We start from the raw sequence: 22054 nt of genomic DNA, 5'->3' as shown, positions 1-22054 counted from the left end.
CAACTGGGCATCATGTTGTGGAGGCAAAGAGATGAAACCATTAAAATGTTTGGTTTATGTCCAGGAAACTCTCCAGATCTTAATCCATTTAGAACATTGTGATGCTTTGCATAATAATGAAGCATTTCTCCATAAAAACGCCATGCAATGCTTATTGCTGACCTTCAGCATCCCGTAGAAACATCTTACAAAATATCTGACAAAACGTAAGCAGAAAAGTTTGTGAAAAACAAAACTATAGTGAAAGAGAGGAGTGGAAAACCATTCAAATGTTTACGGCTTTTTAAAACTTATTCTCAACCTTAAAATAAATGAAACATTACTTCTGACCTACATGTTCACTCATAAAAACTCCTTCTGCCTCAAAACCAACTTGGAGAGAAGAGAAGCAGTCAAGTTCAACACTGGTGATTAAAACCAGCCGATAACTGTAGCTGGAAAAAATCAAAACAAGCACCTGCCTGCATGTCTGGCTCATTTTTTCTGATTTTCTCAGCAGTTGTTAAATTCTGTCTGCTTGGCTGCAGTAATGCTCACTGTACCCCAAACTGCAGAGGACAAAAGCTGGTCAACCAGCGGCTGTTTGTAAGTAAAGAAAACAAACTAGAAAAATGAAATAACTTAAAGTTCAGGTAGGTCTAAGCGTTAAATTGCAGATGTCATATTTCAGAAAATCCTGTCTCGCTGCACATTTACAAAAACAACAGACGCAGACGCTGAGCCGAGACGAAAGGAGCAGCAGCAAGTCGGCTTCTTTAATAACCCGAAACGCAGTCTGGCAGCACTAACAGCACTAACAGCTTGACCACAGAGTCAAACAGGAGGATGCTCTCAAGAAAAATCAATCCTTTTGATCTCAGCTGACCCAGAAAGAACCACACAGCCTGGAGAGAGCCATGTGACGCTGAGGTTTTACCACAAATTCAAGACAAAAAAATAATAGAAATATCCAGTAGGTGGCAGCAAAACATCTAAAACGGATCTACACAGCATTACAAATCAAACCTCGAGTTATTTAACCTACAGTTTTCACAGACAACCACACAAACTAATTATAAAAGAAATATATTCTCATGGGAATCTGACCTTTTTTAGATAAAATTTTTATATATGTTTTTTTTATTACTATAAATTTGCTATCAAATATTTCATCAACAAAAAAAGTAAACTGCAAAAATTAATCTGTAAAATTTTATCTGCAAAAATCTCTCCTGTAGAAAACTTGCCAATAAAAATTTGCCAGCAAATGCATTGATCCAGTCAGCATAAGATCAACTCAGGCAGCTTTAAGTCAATGAAGTTACACTAATTTGACCACAAGTGAAACAGTTAGTTAGAGTAACACTAATAGATGATGTCACGTCACCAAAATGCAAAATTTGAATGGTGAAAGTCGCTCAACTCCACTTGGTGTTGATTAATTTGGTCACCAAAAGGTCTCCATATTCACAGATGAATTTCTATAGATAAATTCCTGCAGATAAAAGTTTTGTCGGCAAATTTAGAAGGAAAAAGAAATCGTATTCATAACTGCACAGGTGTTATAAATTCAATGTCTACAAGAAAGTCTGTTTCTAAAGAGACAATTTCTTCCATTACATGTTTGTTTCACATCTGAAAGAAAAAAAAAACACCACTTGATGGAGGAAATTGAAGACTTTCTTAGAATTCAGACAGAATATATTTCTTTTCCACTCCTTTGTAAAATGAAAGGAGTGTAATTGTTTTTTGTTTTTGTTTTTTTGCCATATTCAGTTGTTTATTGGTTTTTGGATCTATGAAGCAGTGAGGAAAGAGGAAAATGAGTCAAGAGTCTCTCATTTTCCCAAACACACATGAAACACCACACTGATTCAGTAATTCATGCAACAGGCAGCCTGAATAAGTGGATAAATTTTTCAGGAAGTCCATATTTCTGCATGAAAATAGTTTTTATTGTTCTTATTTCATATTCTAATTTTCTGGGAAAATTAATTTTGGGTTTTAATTAGATGTAGGGCATAATCATCAAGATGAATAATGTGACCAGTTGCATTTTTCTGGCTGATCTTCGAAAAGCCTGACTTGCCAATTCTGATTTCGGCCAATTTTTGTATGAAATGTCGCTAAACGTAGCAAGAAAGAAAGTCACTGAGCTGATAATAGTGGGATGACTATTGTTAACTGCGAACATGCAGATGTGACCTGGTCAGACAACCCTCTCTCACAGCAGATTTTTATTCTTAGACCTTTGCCGAGGTTGATAAGACCGGTGGATAAGATCAACTTCACATCTAATTATCGACCGATCACCAATCTCCCAAAATTATCAGCCAGCTGATAAATTGGTGCACCGCTAGTAATTAATCTATGCATGAGTTTTTATTTTGAATCGAATTACTGAATGAAATAAAATTTTGGGTGATATTCTAATATTTATTCATTGAATAAGAATCAATTAGGCGAGTCCTTCAGGATGAAGTGTAGATATATCAACTGTTCTGCGTGTTCCTACCTGGAGGTAGCGAGCCTGGTGGCCTGAAAGTTTCTCCCCCAGAGGAACAACCACTTTCTCCACACTCCGCTGGTGGGAATGAGCCTGGATGTCCGGGCTCTCCTCTGACCGCAGCTCGATGTGTGAAATCAGCAAATTGGAAATCACGGACTGAACCGACTGGAAACAGGACACGAAGCGTCAAGGGGTCGGAGATTGGTTACCGTGGCGATTTAAATTCAAGTCACATTAGTTACAGAAAAACAGATGAGGCGATGTCACCTTTGCGTCTCCTCCTGGAGTGGCACTGAGGGCCAGGACGCGAAACTGCAACGTCTGACTGCTCAGCTGTCTGATCACCTGAGTGAATTAAAAATATGTAGAATGTGCAATTTATTTTATTATTTGATTAACTGATTGCTATAATAATTGTTAGTTTCAGGATTACCCCTGATGGAAGTCAAGATCTGAAAGCTGGTTACCTGACAGTAGGCATGGTTACCCAATGCCTTGTGAGCTTCATCGATCACCACACACTTGATCTCCTTTGCAGGACAAGTTTCTCTAGAAAGATCATTCACCATCACCTGAGGGGTGAGGAAGAAGATGCGTTTGGACTTCCACACCTCCTGCCTCTGCTTCGCTGCTGTGCTGCCTGCAAAAGCCACAAATATCAACCATGTTAGCAGTTTTGGTTTAATTACTACTCTGAAAAATGTCGTTTTTTCAGTGAGTCTGTATACTCCAGTTAATAATTATTTTAATAATTGATTAAGTTGATTAATAGCCATAATCAGGTGTGTTATAAACCAACTATGTCTGTGTTTTAAAAAAAGAGAAATGTTTTAAGTCAATTCAGCACCGTTTTTTAGCGTCGGCCGATACTAAACCTCAGATATCTGCATCGGTATCGGAAGTGAAAAAAGCAGATGGGTGCATCCCTAGTGTGTTTTGGTTGTTACCTGTCAGCTCAGCCATGTGGTTCTGGGGGATTCCCATCACTTTATAACAGGCCTCGATCTGCTGGGCCACCAGAGGTTTGGTGGGAGCCATGAACACAATCTTTCCTGCTGGATACCAGCGGTAGAAGTTGTACATAACCACAGAGGCTATGAAGGTTTTTCCTAAACCAGTAGGGAGACACACCAGTGTGTTCTGGAACAGGGAAGCCTCTGATATCTTCAGCTGATAGTCTCTAATAGGATAGTTGGTGGGATAGATCCACACGTCTGCTGAGGAGCTGTCAAAACCTGGGAGATCTGGATATCTCTTCCTACAGGGTGGGGCACTAAAGGGAGCAACACTTTGTCCAGTTGCATGGTTATTTTGTATAATGTCACTCTTCTCAAGCTGGAGGCTCCTTTCAGCTTCATAGACAGCGACCACCATTAAGTCATCGTCATCTTCATCTCCATGGATGATGTCTTCTTGTCTCACTGCTGTATGTGTGCTATTCTGACCAATTACTGTCCATGGAGATTTTTGCTGATGAGGAGGAGGGTTTGTTGGAGCTACCTGAGCTCTGCTGGAGGATGTCCGGATCGCCCCAGTAGCCTTTCGGGCATCCTTCCCCGATTGGACCGCTTTGTTCTGGGAAACAGAAGCCCCCCAAGTCTGGAACAAAGTTCTCTGATGTGAACCACCACTCATTTTTATCAGCCGTGGCACAAAACTTTAAGAACAAAAGTGCCATGTGTAACTAGCTGCTACATCTCAACCCGAACACAAACATAATGTCACTTCCGCCGGCGTGCTTTCCAAAATAAAACTCCCCCGACGATAGCTGCAGATTTAAATTCGTAGATGTAACTCAGTTGTTTTAACATAATGAACGAACTGTATAATTCATAATAATTTTAGGATAAGCGGTTGAGAAAAGCATGCGGATTTTAGATTTTTCACTGAAATGCTTTTAATTTTTAAACTAGATCCCGGAAATATGTAAAAAAGTTTGAGTTAACTCCCGCTCTCCGGTTATTTGCTGTCATGTTACCATAACAATGGACAGAAGCAAATTGGACAAAATCATTACACGTTTCCAGGTGATACATATGTTCCAGTAAAGCGGAAATGTTGGTTATATTCTTTACCTAAAGACCGACTGTTGTTATTGCTGTTTTTGTTCAGCCCTGTAGATGCTACTAGCTGTTAGCACAGCTGTAGAACTTACTCCGATGCTAACTGTGAAGTCTCTGTAGGCGCGTGCGCGCGGATACCTCACGAGAACTGAAGTGCGGCGCGCGCGTGAGGACTTTGAGGAGATCGTAAGGGAGGTAGAAGGAGATCTGACCTATTTAAGGTGGACTGATACGACTTTATCCATCCCACACTTTACAGACACAGTAAGTAACTTCCTGTCAAAGGTTGTCACTTTGCATTTTATTCAAGATATTCCACTGAAAAACTGGATATTACCACAATAAGTAGATTCATTATCAGTTTTTTTTGTTTAAATAAAGGTGAATTAATATGTCTGCTCCTATTTCAAATCAATAACCATATGCTACCTGATGCAGATAGTTAATGTTATAGCACGATGATAAAATAAATATCAGCAAATTTAAGATAAAGTTACTTTAATCAATTTAAACATATTTTCAAGTTTTATTTATGTGATCTTGAGGGCCACATGAATAGTTATGGCGTTCCAGATTTGGCCCGCAGGCCTTGAGTTTGACACATTTGCTCTATAGGTTGAAATATTATGCACAATTTTTTAATGAAAAGATTTTGGCTTCTTTATATTGTGGAATTTTTCTGCCGCTTTCACATAAACATACAATTTTATTTTATCACATTATTTTTGTCCTGTATTCTGTTGCTTTTCCTTATATTTAGTGTTTTTCTTTTTATGTATAGTACAGGCCGAAGGTTTGGACACACCTTCTAACTGAATTCAATTAGAAGGTGTGTCCAAACTTTTGGTCTGTACTGTATATATTGTCTTAATAGAATTTTATTTCTATGTTCCTTTATTTACCTGTAAAATACATCAGTTGTTGCGTGAATGACTAGTGCTAACCAAATAAAGTTGCCTCCCATATTCAGGAAGAAGAAAAACATAATGCCAAATAAATCAATTAATTGTATGCTAAATTAAAATAATTAATGATTAACAATTAATATTCTTTAAAGGCCAGTTTTGTTTACAGAGACTTCAATAATCTATTTTATTTACGGTTTCAGGTCCTTTAATACCTTTTTGTTTATTGTTTTTGGTTGTTGTTTTTCATTTGGATATTTAAAATGTCTTTCGGTTCCAGCGTACAAAATTAAAGTTCAATAGTCTTTGAGATGGCAAGCTTGAATTATTTTTGCAATCATGTTTATATTAGCTGAAAATGGTTTCAAAACGACAATATTATCATTTATTGCAGTGATTTCTGGGATAATTTATTGTCCTGGAAAATTTGTTATGCCAACTGCATAATACAATAAATGAATGCACCAATTTAAACAATAAAAATCTTATGGTCCTTGTTTGAGTTACCTGCAGCTATTTAGCATCAAATATCCAAACTCCACTTGAATTAAATTCAAAGAAATACGGAAAATGTAAGCAGATTCAGCCAAAAATCAAATGTTTTCAAGACTTTTATCCATGTACTAACAGGATGGAGCATGTCTTCAACCTGCTAGACGTTTACTGAAGCCACCAGACCCAGAACTAGATGTCAGTACTTCCCTGAGTCCAGATTCCCTAGATGAGGAGGGACAGGAGCGCTGTGTCCAACCGGAGAGGGTTGGGAGGGAGGATTGGTCCAGTATTCCCCTGAGATGTGATGGAGGGATGATGGAGAGCACAAGAAGGTCCTCCATCGTCTGGAGCAGTCCAGAGCTGGACAATAACGTTTACCCTCAGAAAGGTGAAACATTTTTTTTACTAGTTCAACATTCTCTGTGTTTTATTTCAGCTGTTTCTCAATTTACAGTTTCAGCACTTAAAAAAAATAAAAGAAGAAAAAAACAGGGGTGGGAACTATTTCCCAGAATGCTTAGGGGCATGTTTCTGTATCCTGAGATGGAAGTGCGTTACACTGATCTGATTCTAATGTGTTATTAAGGTAAATGTTTATTTTAATGTCCTGTTCTCACTAAATGTTTTTGATCAGAGTTCATTATGACGTTTAATAAAATTCATTATCAGATCAGAAATTTTGTTCATGTAAGAATTTAAGTTATTCTAAAGCAAATTAAGTCATTATATAATAGAGAAATGTGGCTCTTTAACTGGGTGGAGGCAGTTGTTTCTTGCATATTGCGAAATAATTATTTGGCTTAGATTGCAACATTAAAATTACACATTTAGATTTGTGTTGAAATAAAACTGAATATTTATTTGTAGTGTTGAGTTTGTAATCCTTCATTCAGGTTTTCAGCAGTACTGCCTGGCGCAGGAGGTGCCCCGAACTTCAGACGCGCTGCGTCTCCATAGAAACACTTTGACCATGGAGCTGGTCTGGCTCCAACAGGCTATTGACAGCAGGAAGAAGGTAGGATCCAAAAATCCCTGTATGCTGTCATTTTCTGAAAATATTTCTACATTTTTTTATGGATATCGTTTGAAATTGCCACACCAGCCTATGACTTATTGTTGGCATGAAAAGGTTTCTAAACTAAAGCGATAAAGCTGATACATATCAGGAAACTTTTATTATATACTTTTGTGCTTAAATGTGGAAAAAAGTGATTATAAATTTTTTTTACATATGGTAAATAAAAGAGAACAACTTCTCTGAAAATCTACTCAACAAGACAATTTTAAAAGACTTAAAAAAAATTTCTCATTTGAAGCAAAGTCTGAAAAATAAACTCCTGTTTTTTAATTTCGAGTTAGATGCTTTAATGTAATTATTACTTAAGGAAAACACACAGGGGGCTGCACAGTGGCGCAGTTGGTAGAGCTGTTGCCTTGCAGCAAGAAGGTCCTGGGTTCGATTCCCGGCCCGGGGTCTTTCTGCATGGAGTTTGCATGTTCTCCCTGTGCATGGTGGGTTCTCTCCGGGTTCTCCGGCTTCCTCCCACAGTCCAAAAACATGACTGTCAGGTTAATTGGGCTCTCTAAATTCTCCCTAGGTGTGAGTGTGTGTGTGTGAATGGTTGTTTGTCTTGTATGTCTTTGTGTTGCCCTGCGACAGACTGGCGACCTGTCCAGGGTGAACCCCGCCTCTCGCCCGGAACCAGCAACCCTCCCGACCCCCTTAGGGAAGAAGGGTGTAAGAAAATGGATGGATGGATGGATGGAAAACACACAGGAACCTCAGGGAAAGTACCAGCTAACTTTCAAGAAAGCTTTGCAAACGCATTTCCAGATTTCAAAAAAGCTTCAGCAGTGTTAATATTTTGCATCTTTGTAGCCAAGCAGCAAAGACGAGCTCATCCTACCGTCTAATTTTAGCCTGTAGCTGTACAACAGTCACTGTTTTAATTTGTTTTTCTTATGTTTCTTTACAGTACCTATCACTGAAGGACAGACTTCACAACGTCGAACTTTTGGCTCCTGACTCACTCTAATATCATCTGAGTTGAAAATTATTTCCATTTATTATTTATGATGTAATATATAATGTAGTGCATCTAAAACATGCATGTAAAAGGAAATAAATTATATTTTTCTACAAAGATATCTCTGCTTCATCTGATGGGCTGTTTGTAATGATATTTTATTATTTTCCACCAGTTTGTCAGCAAAGTAGCTCATTCAGCTAAATTCAAAAGCTAATCTTTGGTAAAACCTGTATGTTTAATTTTGATCAAGTGTGAAAAATGAAGTTAGAAATGATAATTTAGGAGGTGTGTTGTGTAATTGTTCCACCTTAAAAGAACAACGGTTTGCAAATATCTTTAAACAAAGCCTGAAACAATTAATTATGTTAATTGTCAACTAATTTAGTAATCAATTAATTGTGAATTGGAGTATAGCGTCTCAAATATATGCCATTTGCTGAAACAAAAAACAACATAATGAGAGCAGCAAGTAAGCTAAAACTGTACAAAAAATAAATACATTTTTAAGATAAGAAAAATGCCTGTAAATATGTTCTACCCAAAACTCATTAATTGTCAATTTTAGCTTTATCTGGTTCAAATTCTGTAACAAAAAAATCCTAGTAAGCATCTTTTGCTATCCAATTACTAATCAGCTAACAACAAAAATAATTATTAAATTAGCCTTACGCTGTGTTGATGTAACTTTTCACATGTTGATGTTAGAAATATGTTTGGCTACAAGCGTACACTAAAGCAATGATATGATGATGAGTTCTAGGTCATAAATGTTTATTTTCTTATTTTAGTAAGGTTTTGCACTATTTATTTGCCTCTTTTAATGTATTTTTATTGTTGCATAAAAACCGCTTAGGTGGTTGAATGAAAAATCTGCAGTATTTCAACATTTTTATATAATTAATTGATGAATCATCAATTAATTACTAAAATAGTCGTTAGTTACAGCCCTAATTAGAACTCCTGACTAGTGAAGTTTATACCCGTTGTAAATGTATTTAAACTTCCTACTGGAGCCGTAGGTCTAAAAACCTGTTAGTTTTGTATATTTGAATGTTCTCTGCGTCCCAAACTTATTTAATAATCGTTTTTGGAGAACAGATGAACAGGTGTGGAGGTTATCTTGCTGATTCAGGCCACAGCGCAGAGACCCACCCACTCTCCCCTCCTCTGTCACTCGCTTTTGTTGTGGTTTCTGTCGATGGTTTGGCTCACAGAGCCAGCCCTTGCTGGCCCTGCTGCCATGGCAACCAGGAAATACTCACCGCCGTCAAAGTAGTAGTAGTGTCCGCGAGAGAGGGGGGCAGAGATCGGAGCAGAACGTGGGGAGCAGCAGTCTAGACGGACCGCAGCAGCAGAAGGAATTGATCTCCACATTCGGCTGAGCTGAACCTCGTCCTCCTGTAGGTTTGTCACTGAACAGTGTTTTCTGCAGTTCAATCAGAGGGTAATTTGTGTAAAAATGTGTAGCTGCTGAACAATGTTTTGAAAACAATGTGCTGTTTTGGGATTTAGAACAGATGTGTGGTGAGAGTTTATTAATATCTCCCTTTAATAAATGGATGTCGTTCAGAGATGGCTGCCAACTCTGCCGCGCCGGTCAAGAACGTGGTGGTGTTCAGGAATGGAGACCCCTTCTTCGGCGGACGCAGGTTTGTGGTCAACCAGCGTCAGTTGGCCTCCATGGAGGTCTTTCTGAACGAGGTGACCCAGAGCATCGGCGCCCCGCTGGCTGTCAGGACCCTGTACACCCCAAGGCAGGGCCACAGGGTCTCAGACCTCCAGGACCTCCAGACGGGAGCGCAGTACGTCGCTGCCGGCTTCGAGAGGTTCAAGAAACTGGAGTGAGTACAAAAAACATTTCTATCAGAGAACTTTCTGATTCCTAATCTCCCAGACAACATCACTATCTTCTGTTTTGTTACAGCTATCTACATGCAGGGTTAAAAAAGCAGCCTGGAGCTCGTAATGAAGCACAGGTAGGCTTCTCATTTCTAAGGTGGCCTCCTGCACTATCCATCATTCATTAACAACACTCTAACTAAGGAGATTGCAGCACAAGGCAAGTAAAGTATTGAGCACATTAACCTTTTCCATCCTGTTGATATGATGAAGCTAATACAAAGTAACTCATACAGGTGGTAAAATCACTCAGAAATAAAGTTAAAGGGGACAAAATTCACATTTTTGCACTTTTAAATTAAGTTTCTATGTCTTCTAAAAACAGCCCAAGTGCTTTAAAAACACCTTGCAACCTTTGTTTGGCAACAAGTTAATCTGTTTTGGTTTCAGAAAAACGAGCTGTCGTTTCAAAAACCTCCAGAATGTAACGTCACAAATCAGCAGACATTGCCCCGTTACCTAGTAACCCCAGCGTAACTCTGCCCGTTACCTAGCAACCCAAGCTGAGCTCCAGCACGTTTGGTCAGCTGGTTTTCAATGGCTGCTGGAAAGGACAAGTATTTTTGTTGTTTACTTGCTGCATTCCTGTTGATTGTGCATGAGGCTCCACTTTTGCTTTTCAAAGATGCACGGCTGTGTAATTGTGCATCTGTTTGCAGCCATTGTCACGTGTGAGTGTAAACGTTGGTTTGGAGGGGCGAGGCCAACAGCAGATTATTTGGATTTAAAGTGACGAAAGGCCAAGAGGTTCATTATGAACTAAGCTAACTAAAATGAACTAAAATCTCATTATCTGAGAGTAATTTTGTTATGGTTTTATGTAGACCATAGATCTATCCTAACCTATTCAAGGAAGCATTATAGGTTCCCTTTAACAGAGCTAAAGTGGAATGGTACATAGGGGAATTATTGAAGAGACTTTTTGAAAGTATGTTACTGTTTTTAAATCCCAAAGATTTTTGAGATCTTCAGTTCTTCTCATATATTTTCAATTGGATTGAAATCAGGGTTTAACTGGGTCATTCCAGCTTCTTTATGTTCTTTATTGTGAAACTCACGCAGAGTTTTCTTGGCTGTTCACTTGGAATCTTTTGTCAAGAATGTCATGGCACATTTCTCTCTTTCTTACATGAGTCCTGGCTAATTACCATATGCTGAAAACAAAACATTTGAAGTGTTTTTATGGCATTCCTTCGACAAACATGGTGTGTGCGATGACATCCAAGCAGAATAAATTCTCCCAGTTGTTTAATGATGTGTCCAAATGTTTTGCAGCAAACTTTAACCAAAGTTGAGCTTTTTTTTCTTCATCAGTGGAGTCTTGTGCAGCGAGCCATTAGCACATAACTTAATCTACAGACATATTTGTTTCAATTTCTTTGTTGACATCAACTGCTTGAGTTGTTACTAACCTCTGCTGCAAAAATGTCTTATAAAAACTCTATTATAAATATGTTGCCTGGGGAAAAATGTTAATTTCTTCAGCACTTATGTTGCCTATGCGTCTAAAAACTAGATAAATCAAATATGAAAGTAATTTTAATGTGTTCAGTTACTGAGATGAGCTCTTATTTGCCTGTCAGTTACAAATGGGTCAGCCTTTTGTGCTTGCAGTACCACTGATGTCAGCGGTTATCATGGAAATTGCTTGAAAAAGTGGGCTAATCTTTGGCTCTTCTCTCATTTTCTGCTTGAATTACTGTAGTCATTAACTACAGGTGGATAATAGATTAGCCTTGCAGATTAAACCAGTTTTTATCAGGTTTAAAAAAGGTTCTGAGTTACAGCTGATTCCTTTTTTCTACTAAACTAAAGAGTAAGAAGAGAAACTCTTGTGTTTTGTTGCTTGTTTGTATTCTGAGCAGCTTCTTTGCTCTTGGTCGTAATCTGTTGGTGTTTTGTGAAAACCATAAAACATTCAGGAATAAATGTGCGACTCTTTCATTAGGATTTTTAACCAGAGTCATTGGGTTTTAAAGTCTTACATGCCAGTGTTGTGGTTACCGTGGCGATGTGTAATAAACGTGTGTGTGTGTCCATTTAATTCGCTTCTCACACAATCCTATCAGGGCCATGTGTGAGTCCAGGCAGGCTTGGTTTGATGCTCAGCCTGGGCGTGAATTAATAAAACGAGTGCGGCCTCACAGAGGATTAAATACAGAACGGCTTCTTTGTTCTGATATCAGCCACATATTTGTGTCTGATTGCTTTTATGTGAAAGATCTTTGAGAGGATAACTCAAATCAGACACGGTAAGTAAATATGCCATCTAAGGACTCTCGGAGCGAGCGTAGTTTCCATGGCTGCCGCACTTGAGTTTACACGAGCAGAATATCTAAAGAGTCATTATGCGTTTGTGGAAAGTGAGTTTGCTGGGATGGATATGGATCTGGAGAATGGAGGCGGCATAAATGCGATGAGTGGTGTTTAAATTGATCAGACTGTGATGTTCTGCATTTGATTTTCTAAATGTCGCCTCCAGGTGAAAGTCATCCAGAGGCCCAACGTTTCAGCCAAATGGAGGAAGTTTATTTCTGTTCCTTGTATTATACAGTATGTTTGACAAATCTTTTATACTCATTTAACATTTTTATGTTTTCCTGTCTGACAATCACAAAATTCAAAATAGTTTAATGGGATTTTATGTGAAAGGCACAAAAATAGTTCATAAATATTCAGTGGCAAAGAAAACAGTACATGTTTTAATTTATTTTTTTTTTCAGATAAAATCTGAAAAGTGTGGTGTGCATTTGCATTCAGCTTTTCTGAGTTAAAACTTTATTTCAAAGGAAAACATCTGAAAACGTTTTTCAGACCCATAATGAAAATTTTTTAATATTTCATGTTGAAACTCTGATTCCCCACACCATGATACTGCCACCACCAATTAATTAATATGTTAAAGTTATTAAAACATGAATGGATTAATTAAAATTAAGGTGAAAAAATAAAAATCTTTGTCAACCAGTGATGTGAAGAAACAAAAGTTTTGGAGTTTACCTGCAGAGGAGATGTTTTACGTACATAATTTGACTCTTATTTTAAAATAAATTGAGTTTAGTATCTTATCAAATGGCCACATTTTTCTCTGGAAACTTTTCAAAATGCATTCCTCTCTTTTTAACGTCTCTGCTCAGTGTATTCCGTAATGGAGATCTCCTGTGTCCACCTTTCCGGTTCATCATTCCTCGGAGTTTGCAGCAGGACCTGGATCAGATCCTGAGTCTGATCACAGAGAAAGTCAGCTTACGGACTGGAGCGGTGCGCAGGTCAGAGCAAAACATGCAGTCCTCCGAATGCAACCATGCAGCGTAAATAGAACAGAAGTGGTAAATTTCTGGCAAAAATATCTCAGAAATTTTCTAGAAAAAAAAGGGAATTTTTGAGTTTGAAAAGTTTAAAATTGTTCATTTCCAAAACTTTTTAAATTTTTCTAGAATATTTGTGAGATTCATTTCAGAAATTTGCCTGTGTTTCTGAGGTTACTCATCATTTCTAAGTTTTTTTCTAGCAAATTCTCAGCTTTCCAAACTCAGAAATTTCCAGGTGTTTTTTCCAGAAAATTTCTGAAATTGATCTTAAATTTTTGAATTTTTCTAGAAAATTCTTGACTTTTCATATTCAGAAATGTTCTTGTTATGTTTTTTCCTGGAAAATTATGAGATTTTTTGCAGAAATGTATTCCATTTTTTGCTATTTACAATGGCCCGAATACCCCGGGATCTGGTGGCGTTTCTTCGCAGGCTGTGCTCTCTGGATGGCGTCTCCGTTTCCTCGGCTGGGGAGTTGCAGACCGGCCGCTGCTACGTTGCCGTGGGAACCGAAAGGTTCAAGAAACTTCCATATGTGGAGCTGCTGGTTTCAAAAGCTGCCGAGAGGTATTTTACATCATCTGTATGTGTCTAGAGATGATTTATGCTTGTTTCATTCCACCATAAAGCATCGAAAAACTGTAAAACTAACCAACAATAATGATCAAGTCTTCCTTTTTGTTGCTTTTAGACATTATCCTGAGAAGAGGAAACTACAGAGGAGAACACAGGTTGAAAAAAATCACCTTAGACGTTTAATTAGGTGCCTTATTTTACTATGAATGAGCACTTAACAGAAGAGTACAGCCTACAGGGATGTGTGTGAGAAGCATGACGGTGTATTGGTAGATATCAGTAGATTTAAAAAGTACTCTGAAATTTTGAGATTAAAAACTGAAATTTTCTAGAAATTACACAAAAATGTCAGATTTTGAAAAGGCAAACATATTTTGAGAAAACAGTAGAAATTTTGTAAAACAAAAAAAAGTTTAAAAAGTAAAAAAAAATAATTAATTAATAGAAAAAAATAAGCACATTTTTGAGTTTAAAAAGTTGAAAATTTTTTCCTTCAAACTCAGAAATTCCCATGTTTTTTTCTAGAAAATTTCTGAAGTTAAACTCAAAATTCGAGTCTTTTGGTGGAAATTTACTCCTACTTTTTGTCTATTTAATGGCCCTACTACGCTGTCACAGAAAAAAAAGGCACTAGTTATAAAACATAAAGCAGAATAGTGTTTGACATCAAGTTTCTGTGGACAATAATTGTTTTTCTCTCAGAACAGAAAAGCGGGAAGCGGTCCTGAAGACCGCTACAGTGACTCAGCTCTCCTCAACTCCCCAGAGGTAATTCAAATTTAATTCAGCTCAAAAACACTACTGATCCAGGAGGAAAAATAAATGTTGCTGCAACTTGTATTAGTTCTAGAAATAAAGTTCTAAAATAGGGAGAAGCTCTCCCTGTTTCATTGGCGTCCCACCTGATGCTGTGACTGATTTTTAGTTAGTTTAACAAAAGATTCGGAGAGAAACTTCAGGTGTAAATCTGTATATTTTTATCAAAGTGTATATTGAGCTGTAAGCCATGACTTTCAGTCTGATGGCCGGAGGGTGACGTCAACGGGAGATGAAGCTGCAGCTCTTCAGGCGTCGCAGCGGCTGAGCAGGAGAGAGAGAGCAGACGAGGCGTCCGGATACTTCGCCCGGCCCGTCAAAGTTCGCAAGAACAGAACGCGAAGCAGAACGCTGCTCACTGATGGACCTGGTTAGGAACGCTGTTAAATCATTTCACCTCGCTGTCGCATTGAAACATTACAATAAATGTAAAAGACTAAATTAATAGGCAACACTGCAAAAACACAAAAGTATTTTTGGTCTAGTTTCTATTTCAAATATGTAACTACACTTAAAATAAGGCAAAACTAACTTACAAATAACTATTCAGCAAGATATAGGAGCTTGCTTTAGGTAGATAATTCCTAAATGTTGATGAAAATGTACTTGTTCTATTGGCAGATTATATAAAAATAATCTGCAGATTATTTTTAAATACATTTTCTGATATTTTAATCAATCAGTCAATCATGTTTATTTGTGTAGCACATTTCAGCAACAAGGTATTTCAAAGTGCTTTACATTATAAAAACACAAAGTCATAAAACACAAAGTTAACAATTGAAACTTTACATTTAATAAAAAATGTTGTTCAGTGTTTCATTTATTATGGTCAATACAGAATTATTCACTTAAAACAACATGTAAAAATATAGTAAATCCAACCGTTCTCAAGTTGAAAACTAACTATATGTATATGTATATATATATATATATATATATATATATATATATATATATATATATATATATATAGATATATATATATATATTTGTTACAGGTAAGCCAGGTGTGCTCAAAGGAGAGGATGGGACAAATAGAGAGGAGGCTCGAGGTGCAGAGGAGGTGCAGGAGGACGAGAACACGGCTACAGAGCTTCCTGTTGATCAGGTTAGCTTTCATGATTCATTACATCAAAATACTGTCTGAATTACAGTGAAATAAAACTCATGAGCCTCTGTTTCTGCAACCTGAAAGGCAGCAAGGTGTTTGATGGCCATTAGAGATAGGAAAAAATAAGAGGAGCAAATTTCGCCAAAATAAATCTGACATTTTGAGATTAGTCTCAGTAATTTTCTAGAAAAAACAAGGACATTTCTAGCTCAAACAGTTGAAAATTTACTAGAAATAAACTCAAATATTTTGAGCATAATTTAATCACAGGTTTTCTAGAAATAAATCGGAAATTTCTGAGCTTGAAAAGTCCAAAATTTGCTAGAAAAAGTTAGAATTATCAGATTTATCTCAGACATTTCAGAACTTGAAAAGTCAAACATTTACTAGAAAAAAAACCTGAAATCTTGAGAATAATCAAAAGAGCTTGAAAAGTTTAAAATTTGCTAGGAAAAACAAAATTGTTATTCTCAAGAAAATCTTTGACTTTTGGGCATTTTCTGAGGTCCAAAAGTTGAAAATTTTCTGAAATTTCCAAGATTTTTCAGAAAATGTCGGAGATCAATCTTAGAATTTCTCAGCTTTTCTACCATTTATTTTTACTCTTAGCACTCAAGACATTTTCTTGTTTTTTTTTTTTTCTAGAACATACTTTGGTGTAAATTTCCTCCTTTTTTATCCATCTGCAGTGGCTCTGATACGGCCACAGTAGAAAAGACATAAGCCAGAGGTTTGGATAAATCCGATTCTCATTGTTTCCCTACAGAGAGTTGCAGAAATAGTTGAAGATGAAGTTTTAAGCAACACAGAGGATCCGGTGCTGAACTCTCCACAGGTGGGCAGCATTTTATCATAACAGATAAAAAGTAAAGGGAAAAAACTCTTTGTTCAATGTGATTACAGAGCATCTAATCCCAGGTTTTCTGGCCAGAATGTATCTATTTATTTACTGTTAAAAGAACAATGCAAGTTTGTTTCTCTAACTAAAAAACATCAATTTCCCTCAAGAGACATGCAGAAAAGAGTGAGCAGCACCAGCACCAACAGGAACCCAGTGGAAAGCAGGTAGAGTGAGAGAGTGGGTGTTTATATCACCAAATGAATCCTGTTTGACTGGGTCACTGTGATTTTTATGCATAAATAATTTATTTCTGTATGAAAGGTGAAAGCATCTGAACAGGAGGAGTCAGCAGCTCAGATCCTGGTATAAACACCCAAACATCAGTCTGTCTGCAACGAGACGACGGGCAGTAAAAAGACTCTGGAGTCTGGAGATTAATCTTCAGGAAAAAATAAGGACATTGTCTGAGCTCAAAACATTTGCGAGAGAAACAGAAATTGAGATTAATTTAAAATATTTTAGAAAAAAATTAGTTTTTTGATTAGTTTTTTCAAATTTGTCAATTTTTTTTAAAAACACAGAAATTGAGATTTCACATATTTAAAAATAAAAACTAGAAAGGTTTTTTTGAAAATTTGTGAAATTTATCAAAATTTTTAAAAAATATATTTTTTAAAAATGTTATATATACATATGAAATTAATCAAATTTTTTTAGTTTATGAATTTAGAATTCACACATTTTTCTTAAAAATTTCTGGACTTAATCTAAAGATTTCTCACAAATTAACTTTCCGACCTCAAAGAAATTTGGAGCTTTTTCTTGAAGCTTTCTGAAATTAATCTCAAAATTCCTGAGTTTCTTTGCAAAAATTTAAAAAGATTTACAGTGGTCCTAGTGCAGCGTTGTAGAAAACTGATCACAGGTTTCTGTTTCTGTGTTAGAAAGAGGCTGAACTGAAGCCGAAATCGTCGTCGTCTCATTCAGAGGGGAAGATCAAGGAAGAGCAGGCAAGTCTGCCGACTTCACATCTATAAAATCCTGGAGAAACTTTGTTTTTCTGGGGCATGCTGTGGTGGCGCAGGGGATCAGCACGCCCCACGTTTAGCCCTCGATGCGGACGTCGTGCTGACCCGGTCGTTGGGACCGGGTCGACTCCCGGTCCCAACGACCCTTGCAGCATGTCTTCCCCCCACCTGCTTTCCTGTCTGCCTACTGTCACAAAGATACAAGCCACTAGTGCCGCAAAAACTCTTTGGAGAAAAAATAAAACTTTGTTTTTCTACTGATTTTAATGCTTTCCTGTGACAGAAGAGCCTGCAGGATGCTTAATGCCGTCTGACGAAATGAGCAGCATCTAAACTGTGATATTGAGAAAAGTAAGATTTGTTTGTATTTTTTTTTATCTTAAGACATAAATGGGAATCAAAATCCAACAAATCTCAAAAAAACCTGCTGAAAGTGAGATTATTTAATCTGTTCATCCTGTTTAAAAGGAGTAACTTTGATGTCGACATTAAGTGTTGAAATCTGCAGGAACCAACATTCGGCCCGGCATCTTAATAAATAATCCAGAAAGAGCTGCTGTGTGTTAATGCACCAGGAGAACATGCAAACATTAACACATTTAAATATTTTATATATGCCATTATTGTTCACTCGTCTTCAATCAAAGCAAATATTCTTGAATTTCTAGAATTTTCTCCCTTGAAATATTTTTTGTATTTTTTCCTGGGTTTTTGTTTTCATGTTTGGCAGGAAGTAGAGAGCGTCATTTCTGATGTAAAGTCAATGAAAAGTCATAGAAAGTGATTTTTTTCCCATCCAATGTGTGCAAATTGTTAGTTCAATACATGAGAAAATATTTTTGGTTTGAATCAAATAAAAATGAGGTTTGCTTGACTGAGGAAGCAGCTTCTGTCAAAATAGTTTAGTATTACAATAGGACATTTAAAGTGACAAAGTTATTTAAATCCATGAAATAATGTAATAAAAGTTTATATTTCTTTGAATGTCAGCTGTCCTTTTAATTTAACATTTCTTATAGTCAACTCAGTAATTAAAAAAATAAAGGCTACTTAATCATGTTTATGTATTAAAGTATTTGATCAAGAATAAATATGGAGTGAATTGTTTTATTTTAATTTAAAGTGAAGTAAATGAGATTCACTAAAGTTTTATCTTAACACTACATTTGAAAATAGGTTATCAGAAATATTTGCAGAAATAAGAATGAACCAACTGGTAATTACACCAAAATATTTTACTAATTATTGTCACACAAAATCAGAGCAACAAACAGAAAATCCACAGAAATTCAGAAGAGACTGAAGAACATTTAGAGCATCATCAGCTGGTTTTATTAGTGTTTCTTTACCTGACTTTGGAGAAGAGGAACTAATTTAGTTAAGGCATAAAAGGTCAGTTTGTCGTCTCCCACAGAAGTAAAATCTAAAAACCTTTTTCTGTGAGCTCCATAAATCCAGTCCAGTTCTGGAGTGAATCCGCCTCCTCTTCTTCCTTTTGAAGTCCAACGTGAGTAAATCTGGAAGGGATTGTTCTTCTGAGACGTTTTCTGCCTCCAGTCCTCCTAAAGATGCAGCTTTGCTTTACTTTTCTTCAACAACTGCTTTAATCTTGATCTCCATCAGAGCTGAGGCTGGCTCTCGTTCTGTCTGTCAGCGTCTTTGGCTTCGATGGAGCTTACAATGCACAGAGTGACGCCTGTCATAGTGAGGAACATTCCCACAATGGCCCCTGCAAAATCCAGTGGAGGAAAAACATTTTTACTGACGCATGAAGACAGAAAACAGTGAATAATAGATGCTGCAAAGGTTGGAGCAGAACATGTGACTCACGTTTGCCTCCAAACTCTTCCCCCAGCAGCTTTCCTGTCAGCAGAGTGCAAAGGAAGGTGAGAGAGTTCGCCACAGGAACAGCAAGAGACAAATCTGGATAGAAGAAGCTCTGATTTATTGAGTTTAGGGCCATTATACATGTAAAATGTAGAATAAATCTACATGTAAGTTAGATTTATTTTAAAAATTGCATGGAAATTTCTAGGTTGAAAAGTCCAAATTTTGCTAGAATTTTTTTTTAATTTGATCAATTTAAAAAAAAAAAACAACAACAAGGAAATAAAAAAAAAAAGAAAAGATGAAAATTTGTAAGAAAAAAACCCCTCTGAATTTCTCTAAACAAATCTTGGAAATTTATGAGTTTGAAAAGTCAAAAATTGGTGAGAAAAGAAAATCATTATCATTTGAGATTGAGCTAACAAAAAAAAAAGAAATATGGAGAAATTTCTCATTTGGAAAAGTTAAAATTTGGTTGATAAAATATCATATTTTAAGAATAAAATAATCTCAGAAAAGTTTCCAGGAATATCTAGAAAATTCTGAGTTTGAAAAGTCAAAAAAAAAAAAAAAAAAAAAAAAATTCTAGAAAAAACTTGGACATTTTTGAGTTTTTCTAAAACATTTTAAACTTTTCAAACTCAGAAATGTCTTTTTTTATAGAACATTTCTGGGATAAATCTTAAAGTTTCTGAGTTTTTTTCTAGCAAATTTCAGAGTTTTATTGGGATAAATTTCCTCTTTTAAAAAAAAATAAATCTAAAACAGCCATTATACCGTTGTTTACAAGAGACATCAGTCATATCACCTCTGAATTGTTTCTTACCAGTTGTTGACAGTATATAAAAATAAACCAGAGAACCACTCTGGTTTATTAGAAATGGGACCAAATACTAAAAAAAACATAAAAATAAAAAGTTCAGAAAATAATAATAAAGATTTCGATTAAGCAGGAACTATTTCAGAGTTTTACACATACATTTATGTTTAGAATGAGAAACTTGATTTCAGCAAGCAGCTGAAAGACTCGGTTGGTTTCCGTCACATTTTCTATCCCCTCTGAACCTTTTTTCAGGAAAGGGTTTGTGCAGCCCCACAGCAGCGACACCAGCACCAAACTGAGCACCTCGGCTTCAAACACACAACACAGTTACATCTCAATATCACGGTTTACTTTATTATCACAAAGCTGCTGGTTCACATCAAAAATACACTGCAGTTCAATGAAAATGGAGCTAAAATGAAAGCAGCATCTGCTCCTTAAGTCAAACCTGGACAGAATTATACTTCACTATGACAGACTCAGGAAAATGCTGCTTTTAAGCTTCATAAATAATGAAAAAGCTAAAAGCAACAAAACTAAAATGGCTCTTTTTCTTTTTTTTTGCAAACTGAAGGAAGTTTTCACAACAATTTCCCTTTCTCTGTTTTCAAAAACAAAACATAAAACCGAGTATTGAGTAAAAAAAATTTAATGAAATTAAAAAGATCTGAGTTTTGGAAATTATGTGGTTCGTGTTGAACAAAAACTTCAAAATGAGCTTTTTTGAGTTTTCATAAACTTTTTTTCACAATGACTGTTTCGTGGAGTAATTTCTGTCGAGATTTTAAAATTACGAAATGTAAAATCGGTAATGGTTACGAAGCAATTTTACACACATTTAACCTATAGACATTTTTCAAATAGAGCGATTAAAACCAGATTCGTCAGAAATAGTGAAATAGCCTTTTAGTCAAAAACCGACAGGGATGCTAACTTCAGCGTCAGAAACAACCGGAAGTTAGCAACTCGCTACACCTGATGGAGCTATGCTACTTCATTTGCATCGTCTGTGTTAGCTTTCCAGCCAGCTAAAAAGAAAGTTGAACGCTTGAATAAACTCCAATCCAATGTCAACTATAAAGATGGCTAATAGTATTTTAAAACAGCACCAATCGAACCGATTCCACTCACCTACGGTCACCATTGTCACGTCAACTGCATTTTAGTCGCCTAAGAGTTGCGTTCAAGATCACTCTGGTTGTTCGTTAATATTTTTAAAGCAACAGACATTTATTTATTTATTTATATTCTCGCGTAGCCTGTGTATGGTATTTCAATTTAAAAAAAAATAAAACCAGTTGAAATACGTATTAATTTCACGTTGCCTTTATTTTTATTGCACTAACTACCATTTAGTTATTTTGTTAACTTGTACCCATGAATGTACCATTCGTTCTTAGTCCTCCCACCAGAGGGCGCAGTAACTCCGAAACAATCGTTTGCTGAATACATTTGTCCTCTTCAGCTCACTGTGAGCGCTAAACATTACATTTTTAAGGGCCAGGTCATCCAAAATTGTTTCTTTGTAGATGGGAGGATAATAAGGGAATTGATTTCTAGCCATTTTGTCTAGTTTTTGGTGGAAATGAATGAGTCTTGTGAAATCTAATAATTAAATTGCAAAATAATCACAGCAATCTTTGCATTTCAATACATCAGTAAATGTATTTATTTGTTGACCAGCAAAGTTAAAATTAGCCAAATTCTTTCTGCAGATGCCAAACAGTCTGTTCTGCTAAAGACTCTTGGTATTATTTACTGAGCCACATGACTGACATGTAAACAATCCAATGTATATATATTCTTATTCATACATAGATACATTCCTATGAGAGTTT

The 22054-nt window shown here is 36.4% G+C and overlaps 4 protein-coding genes across 9 annotated transcripts in view; 2 read left to right on the top strand and 2 right to left on the bottom strand.

Moving 5' to 3' along the window:
* Positions 1 to 4708, bottom strand: part of fancm (FA complementation group M) — a 43958-nt gene extending 39250 nt beyond the window's left edge. For 2 of the 4 annotated variants that reach the window (XM_044142077.1, XM_044142078.1), the window contains exons 1-4: positions 3436 to 4225; positions 2956 to 3128; positions 2756 to 2833; positions 2495 to 2653 (exon numbers count right to left, since the gene is read on the bottom strand). In XM_044142077.1, the coding sequence (XP_043998012.1) occupies positions 2495 to 2653; positions 2756 to 2833; positions 2956 to 3128; positions 3436 to 4123 (1098 nt within the window). In that variant the 5' untranslated portion in view covers positions 4124 to 4225. Of the gene's footprint in view, positions 1 to 2494; positions 2654 to 2755; positions 2834 to 2955; positions 3129 to 3435; positions 4226 to 4563 lie in introns of those variants that run through there. The other 2 variants (XM_044142081.1, XM_044142079.1) reach the window with 2 other exon arrangements.
* Positions 4394 to 8519, top strand: iqcc (IQ motif containing C). Its single transcript, XM_044142089.1, has 5 exons — positions 4394 to 4515; positions 4672 to 4815; positions 6087 to 6339; positions 6845 to 6966; positions 7928 to 8519. Exons 1-5 carry the CDS (start codon positions 4474 to 4476, stop codon positions 7985 to 7987), a joined length of 621 nt encoding a protein of 206 aa, XP_043998024.1. The 5' UTR covers positions 4394 to 4473; the 3' UTR covers positions 7988 to 8519.
* Positions 8520 to 8647: 128 nt separating this feature from the next.
* Positions 8648 to 18654, top strand: dcdc2b (doublecortin domain containing 2B). 2 transcript variants are annotated; one of them, XM_044142082.1, is made up of 14 exons: positions 8648 to 9381; positions 9552 to 9822; positions 9906 to 9957; positions 12363 to 12433; positions 13018 to 13149; positions 13624 to 13758; positions 13883 to 13922; positions 14470 to 14535; positions 14785 to 14953; positions 15585 to 15694; positions 16464 to 16532; positions 16706 to 16762; positions 16860 to 16901; positions 17483 to 18654. In XM_044142082.1, the coding sequence occupies exons 2-14, from the start codon at positions 9554 to 9556 to the stop codon at positions 17573 to 17575; spliced, it is 1305 nt and encodes a 434-aa protein (XP_043998017.1). In that variant the 5' UTR covers positions 8648 to 9381; positions 9552 to 9553; the 3' UTR covers positions 17576 to 18654. The 2 variants fall into 2 exon arrangements, with proteins under 2 accessions (XP_043998017.1, XP_043998018.1); XM_044142083.1 differs by having other exon boundaries at positions 8648 to 9385.
* Positions 18655 to 18871: 217 nt separating this feature from the next.
* On the bottom strand, positions 18872 to 21419 carry tmem234 (transmembrane protein 234). 2 transcript variants are annotated; one of them, XM_044142090.1, is made up of 5 exons: positions 21348 to 21419; positions 20373 to 20524; positions 20220 to 20286; positions 19397 to 19489; positions 18872 to 19295 (listed from the first exon to the last, which is right to left on the bottom strand). In XM_044142090.1, exons 1-5 carry the CDS (start codon positions 21358 to 21360, stop codon positions 19186 to 19188), a joined length of 435 nt encoding a protein of 144 aa, XP_043998025.1. In that variant the 5' UTR covers positions 21361 to 21419; the 3' UTR covers positions 18872 to 19185. The 2 variants fall into 2 exon arrangements, with proteins under 2 accessions (XP_043998025.1, XP_043998026.1); XM_044142091.1 differs by having other exon boundaries at positions 19397 to 19429.
* Positions 21420 to 22054: the final 635 nt, after the last annotated feature.

The sequence above is a fragment of the Gambusia affinis genome, linkage group LG16, assembly GCF_019740435.1.
Source record: "Gambusia affinis linkage group LG16, SWU_Gaff_1.0, whole genome shotgun sequence".
NCBI classification, from domain to species: Eukaryota; Metazoa; Chordata; class Actinopteri; order Cyprinodontiformes; family Poeciliidae; genus Gambusia; species Gambusia affinis.
This window is presented reverse-complemented; position numbering and strand designations above follow the sequence as displayed.

Bases quoted from the DNA above. Each gene is read 5' to 3' on its own strand.
- iqcc (XM_044142089.1), top strand. From the start codon at position 4,474: ATGGACAGAAGCAAATTGGACAAAATCATTACACGTTTCCAG. The intron at 4,816-6,086 runs GTAAGTAACTTC...ATGTACTAACAG, and splicing joins TCCCACACTTTACAGACACA to GATGGAGCATGTCTTCAACC. The intron at 6,340-6,844 runs GTGAAACATTTT...TCCTTCATTCAG, and splicing joins TAACGTTTACCCTCAGAAAG to GTTTTCAGCAGTACTGCCTG.
- dcdc2b (XM_044142082.1), top strand. From the start codon at position 9,554: ATGGCTGCCAACTCTGCCGCGCCGGTCAAGAACGTGGTGGTGTTCAGG. The intron at 9,958-12,362 runs GTAGGCTTCTCA...TGTCGCCTCCAG, and splicing joins GAGCTCGTAATGAAGCACAG to GTGAAAGTCATCCAGAGGCC. The intron at 13,759-13,882 runs GTATTTTACATC...TGTTGCTTTTAG, and splicing joins GTTTCAAAAGCTGCCGAGAG to ACATTATCCTGAGAAGAGGA.
- tmem234 (XM_044142090.1), bottom strand. The intron at 20,287-20,372 runs GTATGTGTAAAA...TGTTTTTTTTAG, and splicing joins TTCTCATTCTAAACATAAAT to TATTTGGTCCCATTTCTAAT. The intron at 19,490-20,219 runs GTAAGAAACAAT...TCTTCTATCCAG, and splicing joins TTATATACTGTCAACAACTG to ATTTGTCTCTTGCTGTTCCT.